We start from the raw sequence: 27,910 nt of genomic DNA, 5'->3' as shown, positions 1-27,910 counted from the left end.
CTGCACAGATTACATATATATATATATATATATATATATATATATATATATATATATATTACAAGGTAGAGACCCAGGGAAGAGCAAGGTAATGAGGAGGGAATGAACCGATTGAAGGGCAACAATTGGACACGATTACAAAAAAACGGAATGAACAAACAAGAGGAAGGAGGAAACACCACAGCTTGCAAGTAAGCATGTTTTTTTGTTTTTTTTGTTTCCTGAATCGAGGCTCGTGAAAGAGCCAACATTTATTTCACAAACAAATCAACCAGACAAACAAAATATATAAAAAGAGGGAGCGGAAGACAAGATGGGGAGAGAAGGGGAAGCACACAAACATAACATTTGAGAGCAGGGAGATGTGTGGGAGGGAGAGGGCTTGGGGGGAGGAGGCGTGGGAAGGGGGTGAGGGGGGTGGGAGAAGTATAAAACACAAGGACACCAAGGACTTCCCGGACAGAAGTTGGTATTTCAAAAAAGTGGATTTGGGGTGAAATTAGCGGGGGTAGAAAAGATCAAGGTTTTTGATGGGGAAAGATAAGAGATGGTGGTGAACAGCTGTTTTAAAGACCTGGAGGGTGGAGTGGGATTGAAGAGAATGAGGGAGTTTGTTCCAGAGGCGGGAGAAAAGAGGAATGAAGGAGTGAAGTTGAGCAGAGAGTCTTGATTTTGGCAGTTTAACCAGAAGAGGGTTGCAGGCAGATCTTGTGCAACCAGTAGGAATATTTGGGGGACAGAGCCCAGAGAGAGCTGGGGGGGCAAGGCCAGAGAGGAGTCAGTAGAAGACGGAAAGACCACCAATCTGCAAGCGGTGAGTGAGTGAAAGGCCCTTGGAGTTAGCTTCATCGCGGGAGATTCCAATGATTCTGAACGCTTTGGTTTCAACAGCGTGAAGACGAGCTAGGTGTGAGGCAGGAGCACCAGCCCAGAGGGGAGAGCAAGTATTCCATTGAGCTGCGGATGAAAGCCTTGTATGTGGTGAAGAGCTCTGGTGTGCCAAGGAAGGACTTCGCATGACGGAGGATGCCCAGTCGGCGACTGGCTTTGGAGGCCAGATTTGAAATGTGGTTTTCCCAGGAAAGATCATTGCAGATAGATAGTGAGACCCAAAAGCTTGAGTGACAGAACTTCTTGGAGAGGATTATTCAGAAAGTGGATGGGAGGGTTTTCCAGTCGGTCTTTTCGGAGAGACATCGTAAGAGTGTGAGATTTGTCAGGATTGAAAGACATGTTCCACTTGTTTGCCCAGTCTGTGATTTTGTCCAGGTCTGCAGAGAGTGAGGAGGCTGCAGACTGCCAATCTGAGGGATGAGGAATGGAGCGACAGAGAGTAGAGTCATCAGCAAAGAGATAGAGAGGATTTTCAAGAGTCAGAGAGATCATTGATGAAGACCAGAAAAAGCACAGGGCCCAGAACACTGCCTTGGGGAACTCCAGCCTGAACAGGAAGAGGAGATGAGAGAAACCCATTCAGGGCCACACGTTGACTACGACTTAAGAGAAAGTCCGCCAGCCATGCGTGGAGATTTCCATGGATACCATAGGAGGAGAGTTTGGTGAGCAGAGCGGGGTGCCAGACCGTATCGAAGGCACGTGATATGTCAAGGGAGACAGCTCTAATTTCATGTTTGGCATTGAGGACCTCCATCCATTGTTGAGAAATCAGAAGCAGCATGTCCAGAGTAGAGTGACCAGGTCTGAAACCAAATTGATGATCAGAGATCAAGCCATTGGAGAAGAGGAAAGATTTCATATCTGAAGCAATGATGGATTCTATGACTTTGCTGATAATTGGGAGAAGGCTGATTGGTCTGTAGTTGCTTGGATCTGTTTTTGCACCTTTTTTGTGCAAAGCGGTGATGTTGGCTGATTTCCAAGCAGATGGCAGATGACCTTGAGCAAAAGAGAGGGTGAAGAGAACAGAGAGAGGGAGTGAAAGAGCGGAAGAACAGGATTTTTGGACCCGTGGGCTGATGCCGTCAGGTCCAGTTGCAGAATCGGAGTCGAGGGTTGACAGAAACTTTTCCACCTTGTCAGGAGGAAAGGACACAGAGTCCAGGAGCAGCTGGGTATGACTGGATACGGTGGGTTCAGAGAGGGATGGGTTTGGGACACAATATTTAGAGGCAATCACAGAGTTGAGGCAGCTTTTTCACGTGCGGAGTCAGCCGTGTAGCCGTTTGAGGTGAGGGAGGGGATGGAGGGGGAACAAACACCAGAAACAGATTTGACCAGACGCCACCAGGATTTGGAAGAGGGAGACAGATAAGAGAGTTCGGCCTTGAGAACGGAGAGATATTGTTTCCTGGCTCTCCTGAGGGTGGACACACACTTGTTTCGGGCTTTGTGAAAGGAAATGAGATTTCCCTCTGTTGGATTTGCTTTCCAGGAGACGAAAGCAAGTTGTTTCTGGGCAACAGCCTCACCACAAGATTCCGTGTACCATGGAAGGTAATACAAGAGATTTGGAGGTTTATTACTCTCCAGGTTGTGGAGGGTAATAAACATTGTGGGTGAGGCTGAGTGAGAGCATGAGATGGTGGTGCACCACTTGCTTTGAAACCTTAGAGGGAAGTTTGGGATATAATCAAGTCGGGAAGGCGGTTCCACAAGCATGATAAAAGAGGAACGAGAGAATGGAGGTGTGTGTGTGGCAAGCTTGAGGTTTAAGAGTTTAACCAGGAGGTTGGTATGACAATTCTAGTTGTGAGAGAGTGCAAGACCGAGGAGGGGCAATAAAATAATGTTTCCTCGGCCCCTTCATTGAATGTATGTGTTCAAGTAAAAATGCATGAAATCAACAGAATGTTGATTCGGGTATGCTAACTGCCTTGGACAGCAATGAGAAGCTGATGTTTTGGACGTTTTATTGAACATGCAATGGATACACAACATTTGGGTGAATTTTTAGACTCAATCCTGCAAAGGAAAAAGCTAAATAAAAGTACTGTACCTCAAAAGGTACCATGGTCCTCGAGGTTGCCTCACAAGCTGAGTCCAGCACTCTGACCCCACACTGCCACACCCGCTCTTAACCATTACCCTGATTACTCTCCTTCTCTTGTCTTCTTTCTTTCTCTTTCCATTTCTCTCTCAACGACGAGCAGACGGCCGAGTCCAGAGCGAGGTCTATTGCAATGACGCAGGAGCCGACTCCGCCCCATGTACGAAGCTTTTCCTGTTTCTTTAACCCACTGTGAACGTTCTTGCAGTCCCAAGCAGCTGAACCCCTTGCGCGTACCCTATTCTTGCTGCCTGCTCTATCTGCCTCCAGTTGCTTGCTCTATGTGCCTGCTCGGAATGCACCGTAGTAAGCTGTGCATCATGCTCACGTGTTTGTGTGAATGTGAATGCTCGTGAGTGAGTCATTGGATGCAAAGAATGTTGTGGTTCCAGGAGCTGCAGGACATTAACAATTTGTGTTCCATATCGACCGGCCTGCATGTTTTGGATCAGGCCGCCTTGATCTGCACAGTGCCGGCCTCCCCTATCTACAGGCTCAACTGTACTTCTGCCCCTTCAGTCACAGATCTACCTTTCCCTGCCTCCTCCCTCCTCATTATTTTGCCAGGCTTACAGGCCCCACGTTTATTGGCAATAAAAGTATCGACCGACATGGGACTTGTGAATTGTCTTCTTGTATAAACAGAGGGGTGGAGAGGAGGATGGGAAAGGCGGAAAGAATCGAGTTTGTTTGCCGTGTCGTTTGCGAGTTGACAATGCAATGTGCAGCGCGGTGCAACTTGGATGCAGCGCAGCTATGTAACTTTTCGTTTCCTGATTTCTGTGGATGCTTTTTTGGTGTGATCTTTAATGCTTTTCCTACATTTTCATTTCTTTCGTTCGTTTTCCATTTTGTTCCACCGGGAGGAGGAGTCGTTGCTGCGATTAACACCTGTGCCGCATTCCCGACCTGTGCAGGCTGTCAGGAAAAGGACCCGTCCCAGTTCCTAACGGGAGACCAGGAACCCTGGGTGTTTAGAGGTGGCTTGGCCGGGGAATTTCAGGTACAAATGTGGTGCCTGCAACCAAAATCTGTTTACCTTCTTTCCTTCCTGGCATCTGCAGCAGCATATCCTGTCCCCTTCCTTGCGTCCATCAACGCTGACCATGGTCTACGAGAGAATGAAAATTGTGATCCTTACATAGTTCCCAATTTTCCTTTTCCTTGTCATTGCAATTGGAGAACTCATTCAAAGATGAACTCCTTAATTGGTTCCGCTTCCATAGCATCGCCTTTATTACATGTCAGTCGGATCTCGGCGGAAAGGTCACATGATCTTGCATTTGCAGATGCTGTGCTTGATGCAGTTTCGACGCCAGCCTCACTCCACCAGCCATCGCTGCCCCCCAGCAGCGAGGCGTTTGCGCTGTCTTCGCGCGTGCTGTGTGTGTGCTTGTGATTTCCCACGAGTCCTTATCCAACAGGCATTGCGGTGCGCGTGGTGCATTGTTAGTGCGGCCTTGGCTCGTTGGTGGCTGTGGCGTCGCGAAGCACGGCATTGCATTCATGACGTGTGGCGGTGGTGGTGGTGTGCTGTTGGCCAGTCATACTTCACTTGCGTATGGTGTTCAAAATATTTTGTCATCTGCAACAAGAAAAAGTAATAATGAACGAAAATTCCTTTGTCAAGGTAAACTTTTTCTCTGCACCAATTTGATCATTAAGGTAGCCAACTGGTTGCACTGGGAGAAATCTTGCAGACCATTGGTCAGTGATTGATGGTCCTGGAATCTTTTATTTGTTTTCACTTATTTTGAAACGTGTTCTGTCCCAAGAACAGGTATCGTTTTCTCTTGTTGTTTTTTGCCCATTTCATGCAGGAACAGCTTCAGTGTCAAACCCTTACCTTACCACCTTTACCCTGCTTTCTCACCTTCCTTTACCCCAATTTGACTATCATACTACAGCGAATGCTCCCTATAGATGGAGCCAACGACCTCTTCTTTCAGCCGCCACCACTCCCTCCAACCGCCAAAGTCTACACAATTCGACCGTACCTTAACACTGACGAGGTTTGTACTTGGATTTATCTGCTCATGCATCGTGTCCTCTTGTAAGCCAATACAAACTACAGTGTGCTGTCTATATTGCTTCTTTTGTTAAAGTAGGATTAAATTCTCTATGATTCTTGTGTAACAGAGCGGGGTCTATCGTGTGTGCCGGGAGACTTATGCAGACGGGATGGATGCCTCTCCTTTGGTCCCTGAAAAACCAGACCTTATCGGAGACTGGTCAGTTAATACAATTTAATCACTGTGCCATGGACTAAATTAATAAATACTTGTGCAGTATTTTGTGAAAATGAAGCACGATGGTTTACAAAGTTTGTCTAAATGTAACGCTTGCCTCTCGAGCTTTTCACTGGTTTTAATGACTTAATGAATGATTTTTAACTCAACTGGACTACTGTCCAGTTGAGTTCATCATATACTGAACCCTCCGGCGTCCGTCGTCTGTCTTCGGCGTCGTCTGTCGTCCGTTAACTTTTCGACGTTAACACTCCAGCATCCGCAAATATCAACCGATTCTGATCAAACTTGACATGCAGCATCCTTACCCCAAGGACCAGGTTGGTATTACATTTCAGCCCGATCCGTTGAAAAATGGCGGATGTAGGCGACCATTTTGTTTTTGGTCATGAAAACGACGTTAACATTCTAGCGTCCACAAATATTAACAGATTTTGATCAAACTTAGAATGTTTAACCCTGACCACACAAGGTAGGTTGCTGTTGCATTCCAACCCGATGTGTCACAAAATGGCCGCCATAGGCCGGCATATTTTTTTCAGCTCTTAAGAAAAGCACAAGAATTTACGATGCTGAAATTGAGAAAGAAGTGAACACAACATTTACGGAAGTGAAATGTATATATAGAAATTGTCAAAAATCGTTTTAATTTCAGGATGCCTATAACTTTCATGACTAGGATTCCCCACAATTTCTTCTGATGTCACTTAAATATGCAATTGTGACGTTTTGTGGGCATGTTCACTGGGACAAGATGTGGGGGTGGGTGACTTTGAAAGCGAATTACACCCGTTTCCTTTTATCTACACAACCATATTTCTGCAACATTGTTGCAAAGTGTAACATTGTATCAATTGTAAAACAAGGACAAGTATAAGGATACAAGGACCTTAAAATTATTACACAAGGTTATTGGCTTTTCATTTAAGTCAAATCTAGTACAGACAACTGACCTACTTTAAAGTTGTCCAGTCAGTTCAGTTGAGTTCTGCTTCCCTGGAAGCTCGAGTTTTGTTTGTGGGATGGGAGGAGGGAGAGGAGAAATCGTTCGATTCTTCATCCAGACAGTTACCTTGTTCATAGATATCGCAGGTCCACGTGCTACCAAGTCTTTGCCTAAACTTCCAGACAGGTGGTCAGTGATTGGTGCTCCTGGAATCTTTTATTTTCATTTATTTTAAAGCATGTTCTGTCCCAAGAACAGGTATCATTTTCTCTTGTTGCTTTTCCCATTTCATGCAGGAACAGCTTCAGTATTAAACCTTACCTCACCATCTTTATCATCCTGCTTTCTCACCTTTTGATGTCAAAAAGGACAAATACCTGGCATGAAGAATTAATGAAACGTATTAAATAAGGTGGTGTAATGGATGCTGCGTCAACGGCGGTAAACTTCCAAATTTTAAAAAAGACCTTTAAAATCTTATTTAAAACAATTAAAATCTTATTTTAAAATCCTATTTTATTTCAATTGAATTATATACTTCAACACTGTAGAACTCAAATCACCTTTTTGGCACTTTCAAAAACCTTCCATTTAGCAGTACTGTACTTGGACAGAATATTATGGCATTTTACATCATCACGACCAATCAAATTTGCTGCTTGCAAATCCCGCCTGTGCCCTTTTTTTTTTTTTTTTTAAGAATGTGTGGCATAAGGTCTCGCTGAGTAATGTAAGATCAATGATCTCTCTGAATCTGGAAAATCCTCTCTATTTGCTGATGACTCAACCCTGTGCCGTAACATCCCTCATCCTTCAGACAGACAAGCTGCAGCCTCTTCCCTTTATTCAGACCTTGACAAAATCATAAGATGGTCAAATACTTGGAATATGTCTTTCAATCCTGACAAACCTCACACTCCCACTATCACGCTCTCCGAAAGGACCCGTCGGGCAAACCCTCATATCTACTTTCTTAACAATCCTCTTGAGGAAGTTCTCTTATTCAATCAAACTGCTGGGTCTCATTATCAGCCATGATCTTTCTTGGGCAAACCACATTTCAAAGTTGGCCTCCAAAGCCAGCTGCTGGCAGGGTATCCTCTGTCATACAAAGTCTTTCGTTGGCACACCTAATAATCTCCTATCCACCTACAAGGCCTTCATCTGCAGCTTGATGGAGTACTGCCCTCCCCTCTGGGCTGGCTCCCCTGCTTCACATCCTGCTCAGCTTGATGCCATGGAAACCAAGGCCTCTGAAGATTATTGGAATCTCCTGTGTTGAAGCCGAGTCTATGGGCCTATCGCTTTCTCATCACAGACAGGTCGGTGGTGTTTGTCTTTTACCTTCTCCTTTCTGGTCTTGCACCCTCTGCTCTTTCCGTGCTTTGTCCCTACCCCCTCCCCATCCCCGCCCCCTGAGGTATGTCAGCAGAGCTCACATGGTCCACCATCAACCCCCTTCTGGTTAAACTACCTAAATGCAGAATCACTGCTCACCTCCACTCATTTGTTCCTCTTTTTTTTCCCACCTGTGGAACTGGAACCAACTTCCACATCCTTTTCAATCCCATTCTTCCCTCCAGGTCTTCAAGACAGCTGTTCACCACCATCTCAGATCGTCCCAAATCCAAAACCATGAACTTTTCTACCCTTGTTAACCACCATCTTGTCCATCCAATGCTCTACTGTTTCTTTTGTTCTGTTACGTTCTGATCCATTCATTGTGCTAGCTCTTCCAAGATCCTTGACTGTATATATAAAAAACAACAACCACACTTTGAGACTTTGCTTCTAAATGAAACATTCTGGATAAGATCTGGTCTTATCCCTCGATATTCCGGTCTTATTCCAGTTCCTGGAGTGAGGAAGTGCACGACCTCTGCATGGCATCAAAGTTTAAGTATTTTCCCATTCGTGTCTTTGTCAAATTTCCACTCTATTTCATTGTGTATGTGTTACTGTGTGTTTCTAGTTGGTGTTGGTTTGCAATTCGTGCAACCTTGTGTTTAATTAATCGTTTTAATTCATCCCTTTCTCCTTTCTCTGATCCACGCCCTCACTTCAGGGACTTTTCCCAGATTGTTTTTCACGGTTTTGTTTAAATATGTTTAAACTTTCCCCTGCAGTGTTTTATTCAGTGGTTTATTACAACACGCTGTTTTTCTTCTGACTTAAAAGGCTTTTTTCAATTTCCTCATCAAATCATTCTATTAAAAAAAAAAATTCAATCTCTTACAGTTCTTCCTTTCTACATTCTCCAAACCCACCTGCGTTCCACCCCTCCGCTATCGTTTTCAAACGGATCTCTGACTTGAAAATCACAATAAACCCAGTTTGTAATAAATGTTCGTTTTTCATTAATCATCCTCTTTCTAAGCTCCCCCCTCACCCTTCCCCTCCTAAACTTCCTCCTCACCCCACCCCTCCAAAACTCCCCCTCACCCCTCCCCTTCAAAATTCCCCCCTCCCCTCACCCCTCCCCTTCAAAACTCATTCTCACCCCTCCCCTTCAAAACTTCCCCTCACCCCTCCCCTTCAAAACTCCCCTCACCCCTCCCCTTCAAAACTCACCCTCACCCCTCCCCTCTAAATCTCCCACTCACCTCTAAATCTCCCACTCACCTCTTCCCTTCAAAACTCCCCCTTCACCCCTCCCATTCAAAACTCCCTCCTCACCCCTCCCCTTCAAAACTACCTCCTCACCCCTCCCCTTCAAAACTCCCTCCTCACCCCTCCCCTTCAAAACTCCCTCCTCATCTCTCCCCTTCAAAACTCCCCCCTCAACCCTTCAAAACTCCCCCCTACCTCCTCCCCTTCAAAACTTCCTCCTCACTCCTCCTCTTCAAAACTCCCCCCTCACCCCTCCCCTTCAAAACTCCCCCTTACCCCTCCCCTTCAAAACTCCTCCTCACCCCTCCCCTTCTAATCTCCCAGCCACCTACTATCTCCAATTATCCCCCCTCCTCCTCAAAGCTGCCTCCTCCACACTTTCTCTCCCTTCCATCACATACCCCCACCTCCTCCAACCTTCGACTTTGCTCTGCCCCCCCTCCCCCCCCCCCGTCCCTCAAACAACACCTCTGAGCCTTATCCCATCACCATCAAACCTTTTGTCCTCCTCATCCTTCCCTTTCTCCAAACTCTTCTGCAATCTCCGACACACTATTAACAGCTCTCCCTTCCTCCTCCTCTCACCCTCTCTCCACCATACCCCCAGGTGTACCTCTGGCTTTGGCTTTCTCTCCGCTCACACCTTTTGTTCATATGTGTTCTGTACCGTCCTCCAAACAGTGATGACTCCATTTACATCTCCTTGTCTGACAACATGGACCAACTTCTATCCACTCATCCCAACAATCTCTTCCTCATATGTGGCGACTTCAACTGTCATCATGCCCAGCTGGCTGGGTGTGGGTTCCTCTCACACCAGCCATGGCACATCAGCAAAAGACTTCTGCGACTCACTGGGACTAACACAATCTGTCAATTTCCCGACCGGATCTCAGTCAATGGAGTATCTTCTCTTCTCGACTTGGTTATGACTAACTTCTCTGCAAATGTCTGCTGCTCTTCTTCTGCTCCAATCGGTTCTTCTGATCATTTGCTTTTTTAAAGTGGACATCTTTCTGGCCATTCTCAGAGAGCCTCCTCAGTGCCGACGAGTCTGGCATTTCACTCAGTGACTGGCACGGTCTTCAAGCAGCCATCAATCATCTGGACTGGTCTCCCATCTCTACTGCCTCTGACATCAACTCTTCCTGGGAATTCTTCCAAAGTAAACTGTTCTCTCTCATGCACAGATTTATCCCATCTCGTCTTCAGTTGTCATACCCTTCCCTCCCGTCCAAGGTACACTGAAGCTTGCGGTGAGGCGGTTGCCATGAAGCAACGTGCCTTCACCTCATGGAAGGCTAATCCAACTGAAGAAAATCTCAGTTCCTTTCACAAAGCTCGGAACAAGTGTGTGTCTACCCTCAGGAGACCGAGGAAACAATAACTCTCTCCTCTCAAGACTGAACTCTCAAACCTGTCTCCCTCTTCCAAATCCTGGTGGCGTCTGGTCAAATCTGTTTCTGGTGTTTGTTCCCCTTCCATCTCCTCCCTTACCTCAAACGTCTATACAGCTGACACCGCACGTGAAAAAGCCGCATGCCTCAACTCTGTGTTTGCCTCGAAATCTTGTATCCCGAACCCATCTCTCTCTGTACCCAATTACCCAGTCAAACCCAGCTGCTCCTGGACTCTGTGTCCTTCTCTCCTGAAAAGGTCGAGAAGTTTTTGTTAAACCTCGACTCTGATTCTGCAACTAGACCAGACGGCATCAGCGCACAGGTCCTAAAATCCTGCTCTGCCGCTCTAACCCACCCTTTCTCCATTCTCTTCACACTCTTTTGCTCAAGGTCATCTGCCATCTGCTTGGAAATCAGCCAACATTACTGCTTCACACAAAAAGGTGCAAAAACAGATCCTTGCAACTACAGACCAATCTGCCTGCTCCCAATAATCAGCAAGGTCATGGAATTGATCATCGTTTCTGACCTCAAATCTTCCCTCTTCTCCAATGGCTTGATCTCGGATCATCAATTTGGATTCAGACCAGGTCATTCTACTCTGGACATGCTGCTTCTGCTGTCTCAACAATGGATGGAGGTCCTCAATGTCAAACAGGAAATCAGACCTGTCTCCCTTGACATATCACGTGCCTTCGATACGGTCTGGCTCCCCGCTCTGTTGACCAAACTCTCCTCCTATGGTATCCATGGAAATCTCCATGCATGGCTTGCGGCCTTTCTCTCTGGTCGTCGTCAACGTGTGGCCCTGAATGGATTTCTCTCATCTCCCCTTCCTGTTCATGCTGGAGTTCCCCAAGGCAGTGTTCTGGGCCCTGTGCTTTTTCTGGTCTTCATCAATGATCTCTCCGACCCTCTGGAAAATCCTCTCGATCTCTTTGCTGATGACTCCACTCTCTGCCGCTCCATTCCTCATTGCTCAGATCGGCAGTCTGCAGCCTCCTCACTCTCTGCATACAACAACATGCATTCTAAGGCCATTTTCCCTGCTAGAGCGGGGGTTAGCCTTGCGGTCCCCATGACAATCTTCTCCATTTGCTCTATTTTCTGCATCTCTCCTTGTTAACCCCCTTGCCCGCATTTCTTCTTCCACCATCTTTAGCCAAGTCTTTCTCGGTCTTCCCCGTCCTCTACTTCCTTCTACATTCATTTCCATCACTCTTCTCAACCAGACACTTTCATCCTTCCTCAACACATGACCAAACCATCTCAACCTGTTCTTCTTGACAGCATCAATCACAGGCTCTATTCCCATCATCTTTCGCAATTCATCATTTGTCTTCCTCTCTCAACGATACTCCGCACATCCACCGAACCATTCGCATTTCCACCCTTTCCAGCCTTCGTTGCTGCTCTACGTTCATTACCCATGTCTCGCTCCCATAAATCATAACACTTCTCACACATGCAGCATACACCTTTCCCTTCAGCTTCAACGACACTCCCCTCCTCATCAGCACGCCACTCAGTTCCTGAAACTTCTTCCATGCACATCTCACTCCAGCAACCGTTGCCGAGTCTGATCCACTTTCTCCATTCAGCATGTCTCCGAGGTAGCAAAATGTTTTCACACCTTCCAGCTTTACGCCGTCTCCAAGATCCAACTCAACATTTCCTCCACCTGCAGCTCCCTCTGTGCACACCTTACATTTGAATGTAGCTGCCACACTGGCTAATGACCCTCCCAGACCACTACATTTTTGATGAACCCACTCAGCGCACATTGTACATTGAATGGAGTTCACTCCGACACCCTTCCTGCACACAGCACATGGCCACTTCCCAGTTCTTTCCACCTCACCACATGCTTTACCACTTGCCATCACCTTCGTCTTTCCTATATTCACCTTCAGACCTTTTGTCTCCATACATTCCTTCAACTTGTTCATCTTTTCCTTCAGTCCGTCCATACTTTCCGCAATCAACACCAGATCATCTGCATACAACAACTCCCACGGTAAACCCTCTTTTACGTTCTGAGCCAGCACCTCCATCACAGCTACAAATAGTCGTGGACTTCGTAGCGACCCCTGATGCATTCCCACCTTCACCTCAAACTCACCACTGTTCCCGTCCTTCGTCCTTACAACTGTGTGCGCTCTTTTGTACATTGCCATCACCACTCTGATCAACCATTCCTCCACTCCTAACTTCCTCAATGCCCATGTCAATACTTCACGTGGAACCCTATCAAATGCTTTCTCCAGATCAACGAACCCAAGAAACAACTTCTTCCTCTTCTCCATGTACTTCTCCTGCAACTGCCTCACAATAAAGAGCGCGTCTGTCGTTCCTCTTCCTGGCATAAATCCGAACTGCATTTCGTCGATCTTCACCTTCTTCCTTATCCTCCTCTCCACCACCCTTTCCAATACCTTCATTCCATGCTCCAATAACTTTATCGCTCGGTACGAGCCACGCTCCAGAGGGTCACCTTTCCCCTTGTATAGAGGGACGAGGGTACTCAGTTCCCAATCCACTGGAATGCGGCCTTCTTTCACCACCAGATTACAGATCTCTGTCATTCTCTTCACACCCCAACTTCCTGCTGCCTTCAACATATCTCCCACAACTCCCGTCGGCCCTCCCACTTTTCTACTCTTCCTCAACCTCCTTCTCAGTTATCTTCTCTGCCGGTCCTAAAACTGGGTTACTTTCTATGTTGCCATCCCATTCATTCTCTGTATTCAACAGCATTTCCATATATCTTTTCCATCTTCCTTTAATTCCATCTGGGTCCACAACGATTTGTCCCACTTCATCCTTCAAGCAACTCACCCCCATCACATCACACCTCTCTTTCGCTATGTGCTTTGCAATCCTGAATACTGCTCCCTGACCGTCTTCCGAATCCAAGCGTTCTCCGAACATTTTCCTACATGCCTCCTGTGCCTTTGCTACCTCTTTCTTTGCAGCCCTCTTGGCTGCCTTATAACTTTCATGCTCTGCTTTTTCTGCTCCCGTACCCTTCGCCTTCTGCCACTCCTTGAACTTCTTCCTCCTCTCGTCAATCCTCTTTTCAACTTCATCATCCCACCACCATGTTTCCGAGTGCCTCGGTGGTCCTTTTGTCCATCCACATACCTCACCAACGGCTCCCAACAGACTATCTTTCATTGACATCCAACCACGTTCAAGCTCAACCACATCATCCTCTACCCTACTCAGCCTCTCTTTTAATGCCTCGCTTACTGTCACCTCTTTCAACCTCCATACCTTCATTCTCGGTTGGTACTTCACCCGCCGAGCTCTCCTCGCACCTTTCACCCTTATGTCGCAGACAACCAAGTGGTGCTGTGAGACAGACTCCTCCACCGGGATCACCTTTGTGTCCCGGAGGTGCCCCCTATCTCACCTACGCACCATCACGTAGTCAACGGTTGTCGTCGACCCACCTGACGTGTATGTAACAAGCTTATTATCCTCTTTCTGGAACTGAGTATTACAAATGAACAAATCAGCTCCATCAGCAAACTCCAAAATCCTTTCACCTTCTCCATTTCTCACACCATATCCGTAACCCCCATGAAATCCCTCAAAACCGTCCGTACTCCTTCCCACATGTCCATTTAGGTCTCCTACCACAACAACTTCCTCATCTTTCACGTTTTCCATCAGCTTCTCTATCGCATGTTGCATAATGCTACATACCTGGACAAAATCACAGACTGGTCAAACAAGTGGAACATGTCTTTCAATCCTGACAAATCTCACACTCTTACCATGTCTCTTCGAAAAGACCGACTGGCAACCCTCCAATCTACTTTGTTAACAATCCTCTCCAAGAAGCTCTGTCACTCGAGCTTTTGGGTCTCACTATCTGCCATGATCTTTCCTTGGAAAACCACATTTCCAAGCTGGCCTCCAAAGCCAGTCGCTGTCTGGGCATCCTCCGCCGTGCGAAGTCCTTCCTTGGCACACTTGAGCTCCTCACCATATACAAGGCTTTCATCCGCAGCTCAATAGAATACTGTTCTCCCCTCTGGGCTGGTGCTCCTGCCTCACACCTAGCCCGGCTTCACGCTGTTGAAACCAAAGCTTTCAGAATCATTGGAATCTCCTGCGATGAAACTCACTCACCGCAGGCAGGTTGGTGGTCTTTCTGTCTTCTACCGACTCCTCTCCGGCCTAGCTCCCCCAGCTCTGTCTGTGCTCTGTCCCCCAAATATTCCTGCAGATCGCACAAGATCTGCCAGCAACCCTCGTCTGGTGAAACTGCCATAATCAAGACTCTCTGCTCACCTTCACTCTTTCATTCCTCTTTTCTCCCTCCTGTGGAACAAATTCCTTCACTTTCTTCAATCCCACTCCTCCCTCCAGGTCTTTAAACCAGCTGTTCACCACCATCTCTTATCTTCTCCCATCCAAAACCATGATCTTTTCTATCCCCATTAATTCACCCCAGATATCCACTTTCTTGAAATACCGACTTCTTTCCTGGAAGTCCTAGCAGTGTCCATGTGTTTTATACCTTTCCAACCCCCCCCCCCCCCCTTCCCATGCCTCCTTCCCCCAAGCCCTCTCCCTCTCACAGATCTCCCGATGTCCTTGTTCTCTTCTGTTCTACTTGTGTGCTTCCCTCTCTCTCCCCATCTTGTCTCCCGCTCCCTTTATCATATGTTTTATGTGTCAGTTTAAAAAAAAGAAGTGATTGCTAGCTCTTACATGAGCCTCGATCTTGTATGCAAAAAAAAAAGAGGAAGATGTTGATTTGATTGGTTAAAACTATTGTTAAGATCTTAATTGCCAATGACAATAGCCATATCTTTTGATACACATCCTAAATTAGCTGGCTATTGATCCCACATCATTTATTTTAGCACAAATCCTATTTCGGCTGTTTATGAAAATTGAAAACGGTTGCTGGGATGTGACGTATGCGCAGCACTTTGATTACTGTACTGGGATACTACGGTGACGTCCACATGTGTTGTTTTTGTCAGGATGGTTGGTGGACTAATTACACTGAGCCCAGAGTATTGCTTTGTGCTGGAGGATGAATATGGAATCTGTGGATATGCTTTGGGAGCAGTCCATGCTGCAGAGTTCAACTGCCGCTTTGCTTCCGCCTGGCTACCGGCCATGCAGGACAAGTACCGGCGTCCGGATACCGCTGAAAAGCTATCGCTATCCTTGGTGAGGCGAGGGGAATATACAAGCATGTAATTCCATGGATCTCCTCATTTTATCGTCCTCTGATTGTTGCATAATATTTGATTCCTGTAGGAGCTGATGCTGAACTTTCACTCCGAGCCACCGGTGCTACCAGCTGCGCTCACCAGTCATTTCCCCTCTCTCGTACGCTTGGACATCCACTGCCATGTGAACGATCCCAGCGTGGCAAAGAGCATGTTGGGTTGCTTGCTTTCCTCGCTCAAGGCCAATGGTACGTGAGAAAGCAGAAAGATAAGGGTGATGTTTGGCTTTGGTGCTGACAGGGACTGCTGTGTCTTTATAAGGCAGGCCTTGAACACAGGGCCTTGAAGTAATTGTGACTTGACATTCGAAACTCAAAATTGACAAAAGCAAATAAAAGTATTTGTGCAAATCCAAAATATTACTGTAATTTTTCGACTGTTACAGATGTCAGGTGACCGATCGTTTGCTGTTTTCGAACGAGTGATAACGAATGAGAAAGTACTTCCCCTACTAGTCTCGTATTTTTGTAAATAAGTGGCTTGTACGTGAACTTTTTGCAAAGAGAAAGCAAATTGATTTATAGCGTTCCCTGTACAATTGTTGACACTGTGGAAGAAAAAACAAAACTCTATATGAGGCTAAGTTTGTATCATGGCAGCAATGAGCAAAATAAGGCCTGTGGAAGAATCAAGAGTTTACAGCAATGAGACATGTGCATGCTGAATAATAATTTGCATGTCTGGGTACTTGGGGACTTTATTTTGTATACATGGTTGAGGCTCATGGGAGAGCTGGGGCAGAATGGAAACTGAGAACCACCAACAGCAGAGTAGAAGTGGGAATGAGAGTAAGATTAGGGGGTGAGGGGAAACAGACACATGAGGTGAGGGCACAAGCTGCAACAGGTGTAATGGAATTCAGCAAGAAGAGGAAGTGGAGAGTGATTATTGAACAGAAAAAAAAAAATGAAAAAGGTGAGGGGGTCACACTAACCTAGAAAAGGGGAATGCCTGGGAATGGGATAATTGGGGTACAAGAGATCATTCGTATGGATGGGTAGGTAGAGATGGGGTGGGACACGGAATTGGGTGACGCTGAGTAGAAGTGGGATGGGGAAGCCTGGAGCAGGTATAGGGGATCCTGTGTGTGAAGATGAAGGGTGGAAGTGGTGGGAGGATGGCCTGAGGGAGTTTGTCACCGTGTTCCTACACAACACAAAAGGGTTGCAATGTGGAGTTTTTTAGGTAGTAGGTTGTAGACAGCAACCACCCAGGGTAGTACTACCGTTGTGACTTAAGAGCGTTAAAGTGGTGCCTGGAACCACCTTACACTCTCCGTGTCAGAATTGCTGGTCTTACTTTCTGTTTCACTCAAACTACAGCTACCGGGCTAGCTTTAATCTCTCTTTCTTACAAACAACCATCATACACTTTTCATCATACACTTTCCTTCTCTTTTATTTAAGGCCTGGCCTCGATGAGGGCTATATAGTCTGTTCCTCGAGCCTTCAACATAAAAAACAATAAAAAAAACAATTGAGATTTCAAGTCAGAGAGACAAAGACAGACATCAGGATTGGGATTGCGATGATAAATTAAAGGCACAAAGTGTTACATGGTGGATGAGGCATGAGTTTGTGAGTGATCCAGGGATGGAGCAAAAAGGAAGACAAGGGAAAGCGGCATGGGAGAGGTTTTCGGAAGTATGTAGGAAGATTGATTTTAAAGATTTAATTTTATGGAGTGAAGGGGGAGGAGGAAGAAGAGTGGAGAGGAGGAACGAAAGTTCAGGACTGAATGAATTAAGAAAAGAGTTGAGAATGAATTGTGATTGATTATTATTATTATTATTATTATTGATTATTATTATTATTATTATTATTACTAGGGCATGCCCGTACTATATATATGCCCGTACTATATATCTATCTAAAATTATATCCCCCCCCTCTATTTACATGAAATGGTTTGGTTCATTCGCAACGCCAAAGCGAACGGCGAACGGCTTGCGAGTACAGTGACAATCCCCCCCCTCTATTTACATGAATGGTTTGGTCCATTCGCAACGACCACAGAACCCCCCCCTCTATTTACATGCAATGGTTTGGTCCAAAGCGAACGGCTTCCGGAGTTTGGTAAAGCAATCGCCATCGCGTGCACAAATGCGCAGGAAAGCGAATGAATCGCAAATTCGTTTTTATTAGTTTTAAAACTTTATTAAAACATAGTTTAACGCCAACATAGTTTGCAAACGTGAAATAAATGAATACGCTCTCAAATGTGCCGTCCGAGGTAGAGTCTGATCGCCACGTTCGGCACACGCGATAGCTCGCTGCTCTCTGATTGGTTGAATCGTTTTTTGTACATAGCTCGGTAAGTACTTGTCCGATTAATTACAAACCTTGAAAAGGCACATCCTCGGGTCCCCAGCAATATACCTGGCAAGTTTAAAGTATATCGGACCCGTGGTTGTCGAGAAACAGCGGTCACAGACAAACACACAGACAGACACACACACAGAGATTACTGGAATTATAGATAGATTATGTGAGGTTGATTTGAGAATAAAGAAAGGAAAAAAAGGGAATGCGCCAAGCCGAGCGAGCCTGCTTACTCTGCCGTAACACATAAAAACAGCAAAGCATCCAATGGGGACCATCGACACAATGTGAACAAAGATTTAAAAGGTTAAAGTGACAATTTGGGATGATGTCAGATTGGAAACAACATACAGCTGGCAAGATGTGCTTACATGTGGGGTTCCTTAGTCCCGAGTATCTTTGTCTCACTTTTGTGTCCCACTTTGCATTGCACCCACTGAACGAGTGACTGAGCAGTAGTTTAGATGGAAAGACTGTGATCCTGGAAATGCATCCAATGTCTTTGTCTTCCCATTAATGTGCTGCGTGAGCAGGCTCCCAGGGAGTATTTTGTGAGGTCAAGCTGCTGGACAAGAGGTCACTAGATTTTTATGCTCGCCTGGGCTTCGTGGAGGTACCCAAAATGGATGGACTACCCAAAGACTTGATTTTCCTCTGCAGGCCTATCTAGGAACATATGCCTGATCCATGCGGTTTTGATTGAAAAAGAAAATGCTCAAAGTTCAACTGTGCCCAAGTCCATTTAGGTTTAGTATAAAGAATGTTCTCTGCCCTCTCTCCATTTTACATTTCAACATTCCTTCATTTTCCCCCCTTCATTGTGACCTACAGGGTGCAATCTCACTATCATTTCTACTGTATATTTTTACATTGATGGAACGATGTTAACAATGAATGCCTGAACCCACCAGCTTGGACCAAGTACCAAACCAGGTACAGGTACTGCCCTGTATATTGCAATTTGCCAGGCATGACTGGAATCGACGGTGAGCATCAACATTGGACTTCCATGCGGTCACGTCAAATAACTTTGCAAGAGGGTATGACTATATGGTTATACTTTGACGTAACTGTATTATTGAACTTCTACCTGTTATATTATAGTGTTCCCGTTAGCCAGGGTGCTGTAGCAGCTAGCACGTTAAATTGGTCCTCTTGATGATTGATATTTTTTTTTTTTTTAATTATCTTAAACCTGCACCTTTTATACTTTTTCTCCCACCATAATTCCATTGCCATCTTGTCCACCTTTATCAGGCAATATTGCTTTCCGATGGTTGTGATTTATCATGAACCCCTTCCCCACCTCTGCTCCCTCCCCCAAGGAGAATTAAAGTGATTTGTTTTTGGCAGCAGAATTCTCCTGTGGGATTACCCAAAAGTACAAAACACAAGTGCAGGATGTTGGAAGGTCCATGATTGTTTTCTATACCAGCACAATATTTGGTCTTCACAATTGAAGTCCGACACTGCCCTTTAACTCGACAAAGCAAGTACCAACCAAACATTTTTGCTTGAACCTATGGTGGGTACCGTCCATAGTCATTTCCAGGTTTCTGGGCCTTTTGAAACTCGGGCCTGTTGTGCATCCTGTATCTTCTGCTGATGATGCATGATGCAGACAGACCGTGATTAATTCCTCCCTGTACATTTTGGTGTATATTACTGTGCCACGTTGTAAAACGATGCCTTTTCTGTCAAGCTAATAAAAGTTTAAAGAAACAATCCAACGTCTTTTATTTTGACCTTGAGCAATGGCGTTTTCGTGATGCATTTGTTGTTACCCCGCACACGCGAAGCAAATAGTGGAGTTGAGCCATTGGTTCACTTCTATCTGTCTGTCTGTCTTTCAACCAACATCGGTTTACTATTGAGGAACAACTTTATTTCAATTGGATATGAATCGGACAACGAACCTATAGTGTAGCAATACTCTGACCTTGAATTTAAGCCTGGTGTTTGCTTAGCAGTTAGGGTGCTGCCTTGGGATCCGAGGATCCTGAGTTTGAATCCCGGGCGATCGTTGAATTAATGCCAGGGGGGTTCACCTGGTCTGTCATCCTTCCGAGGTCGGCAAATTGAGTACCAGCTTACTGGTAATTGGGGCACTGCATCAGCTGCACTAATGCGCTTCCAGAGAAATGATGCAACCAGCAGCCATAGGCTGCATACGAAACAACAACAACAACCTTGAATTTGTCCCGATCGCACATGCGCAAAGAGGAGCGAGATAATTTATTTTGTCTGTCTGTCTGGCAGTCAAACAAAGTTGAAAACCATTCCAAACAGTAAACTTACTGTTTTTAGAGACCTCGTAAAGGAAAGTGACAACAGGCATGATTAACTAATTTTACATGTTAACCAAGGTGGTGTAAAAGAAGCTGCATCAATGGTGGTGAACTTCCAAAAAAAATTAAATATATATATAATGTTTTGTTTCAATTTAACTTCATGCTTGAACACAGAAGAACACTGTTGTAAAATAATCAGATCTACAACAGGGTCTCAGAAGGTGAGTTTAATCTGTATCGAACACCAGCAATATCTGAAAGAGAATTAGCAATCATAGGATCAATATATGTCAAGCATATGAGCAAGAAGAGTATCATAATCAAGCACGCGAGCAAGGGACATGAAAAGTAGTTCCCTTACCATTCTAAGCACACGCGTGGATAAAGCATGATAAATGTCTCAGGACTGCGCTTTACGTCTCGGAGCTAAGTTCTTATTGTAGCCACGTAGTGGATAGAAGCGGTAATGGTGCCTGGGTCGCAACTTGGATACAATTTCACCACATTTCTCCCCGGGTTTAAACCCTTGCTAGCAAGCCGGTTAGCATCAAGCGTATAACTACAGATAGCAGCTGATTACATAAGAGTTACATCACGACCAGCCAAAACGATCAGGGCGGCGGATCTCTCGTCCCGTGCGCGTGCGGTACACATCGGGGCCCTCGGTAGCAGCGTCTAGATCGACTCCATCAGGAGTGCTCTCAGTCGACGGTGACATGGGTGGTAAAATTATATCTGGCGGCTCGGGTGAGTGACGGGGTGGACGCAAAGGCGAATTCCCCAACACTGGGTTCCCCGAGCAGAGCTCGGTCCCAACGAGATCCCCGCAGGGCGCGAGTTGACGGACCGACACAGTTGACTCGCGTCCATCTGGCAGTTGGACCCGAGCATGATCAGGATTAGTTTGGAGGATCTGAACCTTGTCAACGAGAGGGTCGTATTTGCTCGCGCGCACCGCCCGTTTGAGAAAAGCCGGACCGGGCTGAGCAAGCCACCCAGGCAGAGGGCGGACAGATCCCGTGCGACACTGGTAACAAAATAAACGATCGTGTGGAATTTCATTTGTAGCAGTGCATAGGAGCGAGCGGATTGAATGAAGGGCCCCATGCACCATACCTGGCCATTGGTCCGGTCGCAAGCCATGAGTCTTGAGGCCCAAAGAGATGGTCCTCCATGTAGTGCCATTAAAGCGCTCCACGCAACCATTAGCGTGTGGGCTGTACGGGGTGGTGTAGCTCGACGCTGTATTACGCTGCAACAGAAAGGCCCGCACATCCTGCGACAAGAACACAGCACCTCTGTCGGTATGCACATATCCCGGATTCCCAAACATTGAAAACAGGTATTGCAGACATCGGATTACCATAGCCGCGGACATATCGCTGCACGGGAAGGCAAAAGGGAATCTGGAGTACTCGTCCACAATTGTGAGGAGTTAACGTGAGGTACCGGAGGTAGGTAGCAGCCCTTTGAAGTCCATCGCTAATCGGTCCAAAGGTTTGGTAGCCTGAATCAGCGTCCCCATGTCGGGTTATCGAAGCGGGGTTTGAGTTCAGCGCAAACTGGACAAGTGCGGCACAAACGACGAACGTCCTCGACAGAGTCGGGCAAATTGCGGCTTCGCACAAAATGAGCCAGACGAGTTACCCCAGGGTGACGCAAGGTATCATGGAGAACGCGTAAATCGTCGGAGGAGTTTAAAACTCACGCAAACACCTGGTCTGGATAAAGCGTCTGCTGCGTGATTCTCCCGCCCAGGGCAGTACTTGATACCAAAGCTATAATCAGCAAGCTCTATGCGCCAGCGAGTGTTTTTCTCATTTTCAATGCGCTGGGCATGTCGTGTGTCATACAAGAAAGCAACACAATGCTGATCGGTAATGACATCGAAGCGTTTGCCTAGCAAATATGGTCTCCAACGACAAATCGACTCAACTATTGCGTACGCCTCCTTTTCCACAGAAGAATGACGTCTCTCAGCGGAGGATAACATCCTTGAGGAGAATGCCACTGGGCTCCCCCACCCCCCCCCCCCCACCCGGAGGGAGAGTAGCAGTGATGGCGTGATCCGACGCGTCACTCTCGAGGACAAAGGGAACGCTATCATCAATAGAAGACACAGCAGCGCCAGCTATGTCGGACTTCAGAGCCTGGAAGGTGACCTTGGCAGCGGGAGGGAGAGGGAACGTTTTACAATCAATGAGGGGACGGAGCTTCTCGGAGTAACTTTCGACCCACTTTGAATAATGTGCAAACAGCCCGAGGGCATGCTTCAAAGAAGCACGATCATGCGGCGGCGCCATGTCGAGCAAAGGGCGGAGACATTCCTTGTCAGGTGTTATGGTTCCTTGGGTCACTGTGTACCCCAGGAGATCAATCGTCCTAGAGGAGTAGCGACATTTGTCCTCATTAAACGTCAGACTATACTTTTGCGCCACCTGGAGGAAGCGTTGCAAATTGGCGTCATGCTGAGCCTGATCGTAGCCGCAGACTGTCAGATTATCCAAATAAACAAAAATGTCTGCTAAGTGTTCTTTGGTAATGATGTCGTCCATGGCCCTCTGGAAGCAATGGACCCCATTTGTAATGCCGAAAGGTAGCGCGTAAATTGATACAACCTCTGTCCGGATTCAAAAGCTGTATAGATTTTGTCATTGTCCGCTATAGGGATTTGATGATATGCACTACGGAGATTGAGAGTGCTGTACATGCCATATTGGGCGACCTGTGGAATCGGAGAATCCAATCCTGGTAGCGGATAGGCATCCAGAAGTGTAAACCTATTTATGGTTTGCGAATAATCGATTACCATGTGCTTGCGATGATTTTCGGACCGCACGACCAAAACTTGCGCACGCCAAGGAGAGCGGCTGGGCTCGATTATGCCTTCGCGGAGGAGTTTGCTCGTCTCCTCAGAAATGAATTGAGTATCAGCCTGGGAATAGCGCCGGGATTTGATCGCAATTGGGGCGCAATCCGAAGTCAGGTTCGGAAATAAAGTCATCGGTTCAATAGACATTCCTGCCAGGGCGCATACCGAGAGCGTGTCATCTCCCCCAAATGTCATTTCTAAGCGACCGTGGCGCTCGAGAAAATCGTGCCCTAATAGAACTTCGGCGCATAAGGTGGGCAGTACCATTGGCGAACGAACATCAGAGTACATTTTACCATTAATAACTAGCTTCACGCGACATTCGCCCTTTGTCCGCATACATAAAGATTGCGATGCCATGTAGATTCTGCGCGATCCTCCCAGGATAGGCCAGCCGTGACGGCGGACGAGGCCCATATCGATGTAGCTCTCGGTCGATCCCGTGTCGACCAAAGCTCCAGCTGTCTGCCCCTCAATCAGGACTGGGACGACGGCTCTGGTCAGCCCCTGAGGTCCGGGCTGCGCCGGAATGGCCAGTGGTGATACGCGTGCCATACGTGTCGAGTTGATGCCAGCCAATGTTGGTCGGGTGCGCCGCGCGTGCCCCGATCGGCATACTTTGGCAAAGTGTCCCTTCCGGCCACAAGAATGACAAGAAACTTTGCGTGCCGGGCACGCAGTACGGAGATGATTTCTTTTTCCGCAGAAGAAGCACTTAGCGTTGCTCCCGGCCAAGGTAGTCGCGGCGAGGCTCGTACCTGCGGCTCCGAGTGCCTCAGCCGCCTCGGGCTGTGCGTCGGGCGCAGCAAACTCCGCAGCAGCTTCGGTCTCCGAGCGCCGCTCTTCAGTGAGCCCCGCTGTAATGTAAGGCCGTCCGTACACCTCAGATTGTGCCTGCACTTCGTATGTGTTAGTTTGGTGAATGTGTTGGTTTGGGGCTTGTGTTAGTTTGACGGATGTGTTGGTTTGGCACATGTGTTAGTTTGGCGAATGTGTTGGTTTGGCGCATGTGATAGTTTGGCGAATGTGTTGGTTTGGCACATGTGTTGGTTTGGAGTATGTGTTGGTTTGGAGCATGTGTTGGTTTGGTGCATGTGTTGGTTTGGCGCATGTGTTGGTTTCGCGCATGTGTTGGTTTGGCGAATGTGTTGATTTGGCACATTTGTTAGTTTGGCGAATGTGTTGGTTTGGCACCTGTCTTGGTTTGACAAATGTGTTGGTTTGGCACATGTTTTAGTTTGGCGCATGTGTTAGTTTGGTGATTGTGTTGGCTTGGCACATGTGTTAGTTTGGCGAATGTGTTGGTTTGGCGCATGTGTTGGCTTGGCGAGTTTGTTGGTTTGGCATGTGTTGGTTTGACGCATGTGTTAGTATGGCGCACATGTTAGTTTGGCGAATGTGTTGGTTTGGCGCTTGTGTTAGTTTGGCGGATATGTTGGTTTGGCGCATGTGTTAGTTTCTCGCATGTGTTAGTTTGGCGCATGTATTGGTTTGGTACATGTGTTGGTTTAGCGCATGTGTTGGTTTCGCGCATGTGTTGGTTTGGCACGTGTTAGTTTGGCGAATGTGTTGGTTTGGCGCATGTGATAGTTTGGCGAATGTGTTGGTGTGGAACATTTGTTGGTTTGGCGCATGTGTTGGTTTGGCGCATGTGTTGGTTTTGCGCATGTGTTGGTTTGGCGCATGTGTTGGTTTGGCGCATGTGTTGGTTTGGCGAATGTGTTGATTTGGCGCATTTGTTAGTTTGGCGAATGTGTTGGTTTGGCACCTGTCTTGGTTTGACAAATGTGTTGGTTTGGCAAATGTTTTAGTTTGGCACATGTGTTAATTTGGCGATTGTGTTGGCTTGGCACATGTGTTAGTTTGGCGAATGTGTTGGTTTGGCGCATGTGTTAGTTTGGCGCATGTGTTAGTTTGGCGACTGTGTTGGTTTGGCACCTGTCTTGGTTTGACAAATGTGTTGGTTTGGCAAATGTTTTAGTTTGGCACATGTGTTAATTTGGCGATTGTGTTGGCTTGGCACATGTGTTAGTTTGGCGAATGTGTTGGTTTGGCGAATGTGTTGGTTTGGCGAATGTGTTGGTTTGGCGCTTGTGTTAGTTTGGTGGATATGTTCGTTTGGGGCATGTGTGATTTTGGCAAATGTGTTGGTTTGGCACATGTGTTGCTTTGGCGAATGTGTTGGTTTGGCACGTGTTGGTTTGGCGAATGTGTTGGTTTGGCGCTTGTGTTAGTTTGGTGGATATTGTTGCGAATATGGAATTTGGCCTCCATATCCGCTTGTAAATATTCCCCTATTTTCCCCAATACTCCCCAACTATCCCCAATCCCCCATTCCCTAGTCCCATTGTCTGTAAACAACAATCAGTAGAGCCGACCTTCCCCTTATTCCCCCATTAAATGTCGTGCCCAGGTCCACCGCACCACACGTAGACAACTTTCGGACATCTTGCTAGTTATTCTTAGTCTATGTCAGTTAAGGCCTCGTTTCCATTAATTATGACTCTTCGTTGCACCAGAATGTGATTATATGGCACCAGTAGTGAGTTTAGGACCTTTCCCATACCTCCTTCCATCTTCCATACCTCCTTCCATCTTCTTCCCCAACAATTACAACAACAACAGAGGAGATGGCGGCGGCGCGGGGGAGGATGCGTCCTCACACCGGCTCGATTAGCGCCATTGACCACGCGCTCCACGGGGTTACCACGGAGGGGCTGGCTGTCAGCTCCTCAAGGGCGGAGCCTGGTAACCCCCCGCACCCAATCAGAAGGGCGGACCGATTCCATCTGGGGCGGCGCTAGCGAGCCGAGGGCGTGTCACTCCCCGCCGGATATACGTGGCGACTTAGCGGACGTGACGTCAGATGCGCCCCCCAGCTGAAGAGAAAGAAGTACCTGCGCGCGCTGAGTCAGAGGCGCCCCCGCCTGAGAAAGAACGTTGCCTGCGATCGCTGAGAGAGAAAGACCCGCCTGAGAAAGAACGTCCCCTCCGAGCGCTGTGACCTCCCCGCATCTTTGGACCGGACTGTACCCTGCTTTGAGCCAAGAGTGCACCTTGAGCCATCGATACCCGCTTTCCTGCCATCAACCCCCGTGTGAGTCAGCCTTGTCCCGTTTACCTGTCGTCTGTCCGGGGTTAAGATAAGCCTGTGTCTAAGTGCCCATCTTTTCTGTGCTTTACCTCTAGCCCCTGTAATCTAACCTTTTCCGTACGAATATAATTGAGAATCGAAACATTGGTGTCTGTCATTATAATTCAGCCGTGTGTCTTCTTTTTCCTTATTGAGCCAGCGTGGCGCGGCTTCGTCAACGTTCGAGTACAATCGGGTAATTTGTGCGGACACGACGGCCATTCCGCTCGGCCCACCTTAACATCAAAGTCGTGTCTGTAACAATTGGTTGTCAGGAGTTGGATTCGAACCTGGGACTAAATTTATTTAGCCCAAATTTTGGACACCAATTGTGTTAGTACAGTAACAATTGGTGTCGAGGAGTGAGATTCGGACCCGGGACTAAATTAGTTAGGCCCAAATTTTGGGAGGGAAAATCGATCCGGAGCGCGTACGGCGCTCGACAAAATCGATCCGGAGCGCGGTCCCGCGGTTACTGCGCTCGCCGAAATTATAACGAAAAAAAAAAATATTGGATTTGTTTTACGAAAACTCGAATTTTGCAAGTCGCGCCATGGCGGATCAAGACGGCTGGGGTCCGGTAGGGGAGAGTGAAGCAGGGTCGGTCCAGGACCAAATTGAGACACGTGAGGAGAGCGAAACAGCGGGGGTAGCAAACGCACAAAATGGCGCCTCGCTGGTCACCGCGCCCGCGACCGTAGCAGCGCCGCCGATGGATTGGGGCCTATTTATGGAACAAATAAAGGCGCTCATGGTCCAGACAAGTGAAGACCTGAGGAATGACTTGGGAAACCAAATGGGGGTAATGGGGAACCGGATGGATGCTCAGAGTAAGCAATTGGGGGTAATGGGAAACCAAATGGGGGTAATGAGGGACGAAGCGAGGGGTACCGGTGAGGAGTTAGACAACGGGATAAAAGAAGTGAAAAATGGGTTAATGGGGGTAGAAAATAGAATGGCTGCCCAGGAGAATCAGATAGAGGGAGTGAAAAATGGGTTAGAGGGGTTAGAAAACAGTATGGAAGGCAAATTGAGGGACATGAGGGACCAAGCGGAAAGGGAAGTTAAACAAATGGAGCAGCAGATAGAGGGGGTCAGAATGGGGGTAGAAACGAAATTGGATGCTCACAGGGAGGAAATGGAGCAGATGAGGGTGGCATCTGGGCAGGAGATGCAAGTGATGGGAGAGGAGATCAGAAGAGGAGTGAGTGAGGAGGTCGGAGGAGTGCGCGAGGAGGTGAGGCACTGTAAGGAGCACATGGAGAAGGAGGTGAGAAAGGGGACTGTAAAGTTACAGGGGGGCATAGAGGTCCTGACGCAGGAGGGGGAACATCTGACGGAGGGACAAAAAGAACTAACGGAGCAGGTTCAAAGGAACACTGCGGTATTAGGAGGGTTAAAAGTGACACAGAAAGAACTAAAAGACGACTTGATAGCGACGAAGAGGGAATGTCAGATGGTACGTGAGGGACTGACAACGAGGTTGGACGAGGTGATAGAGGTAATGGAGACGAAGGACCGGCAGGTGAGGACGCACATGGAAACGGTCAAGGTAGCCTTGGAGGATGAGCTTGAGGAGACGTACCGGGGAATAAAAGAGGTGAAGCACAAATTAGAAGAAGTGGAAGAAGGGATGAGTGAAATTAAGAAGCGACGGAGAGGGGATAAGAAAGAAATAAAAGAGGAGATAAAAGAATTGGTCCAAAGTCTGTGTTCAAATCGTGATGATGTGCCCATTAACCGGATGAGGGATTCGCAGGTGATGGAGGAGAAGCGAAGAGGAAGAGGACCCGGTGTAAGTGGTGACCAATATGGTCGTGCGT

At 47.1% G+C, this 27,910-nt stretch overlaps 1 protein-coding gene across 4 annotated transcripts in view; it reads left to right on the top strand.

Moving 5' to 3' along the window:
- Positions 1–19,516, top strand: part of OGA (O-GlcNAcase) — an 83,372-nt gene extending 63,856 nt beyond the window's left edge. For 2 of the 4 annotated variants that reach the window (XM_068111271.2, XM_078773761.1), the window contains 6 exons: positions 3,925–4,010; positions 4,915–5,019; positions 5,147–5,238; positions 15,216–15,408; positions 15,499–15,658; positions 18,325–19,516. In XM_068111271.2, coding sequence (XP_067967372.2) covers positions 3,925–4,010; positions 4,915–5,019; positions 5,147–5,238; positions 15,216–15,408; positions 15,499–15,658; positions 18,325–18,461 — 773 coding nt within the window. In that variant the 3' untranslated portion in view covers positions 18,462–19,516. Of the gene's footprint in view, positions 1–2,392; positions 2,455–3,876; positions 4,011–4,914; positions 5,020–5,146; positions 5,239–15,215; positions 15,409–15,498; positions 15,659–18,324 lie in introns of all 4 variants that reach the window. The other 2 variants (XM_068111270.2, XM_078773760.1) reach the window with 2 other exon arrangements.
- The last annotated feature ends 8,394 nt before the right edge of the window (positions 19,517–27,910 follow it).

This window comes from Myxine glutinosa, chromosome 3 (assembly GCF_964187855.1).
Source record: "Myxine glutinosa chromosome 3, kmMyxGlut1.1, whole genome shotgun sequence".
NCBI lineage: Eukaryota > Metazoa > Chordata > Myxini > Myxiniformes > Myxinidae > Myxine > Myxine glutinosa.
The sequence above is the reverse complement of the archived record's forward strand: the minus strand, read 5'-3'. Positions and strand labels throughout refer to the sequence as shown.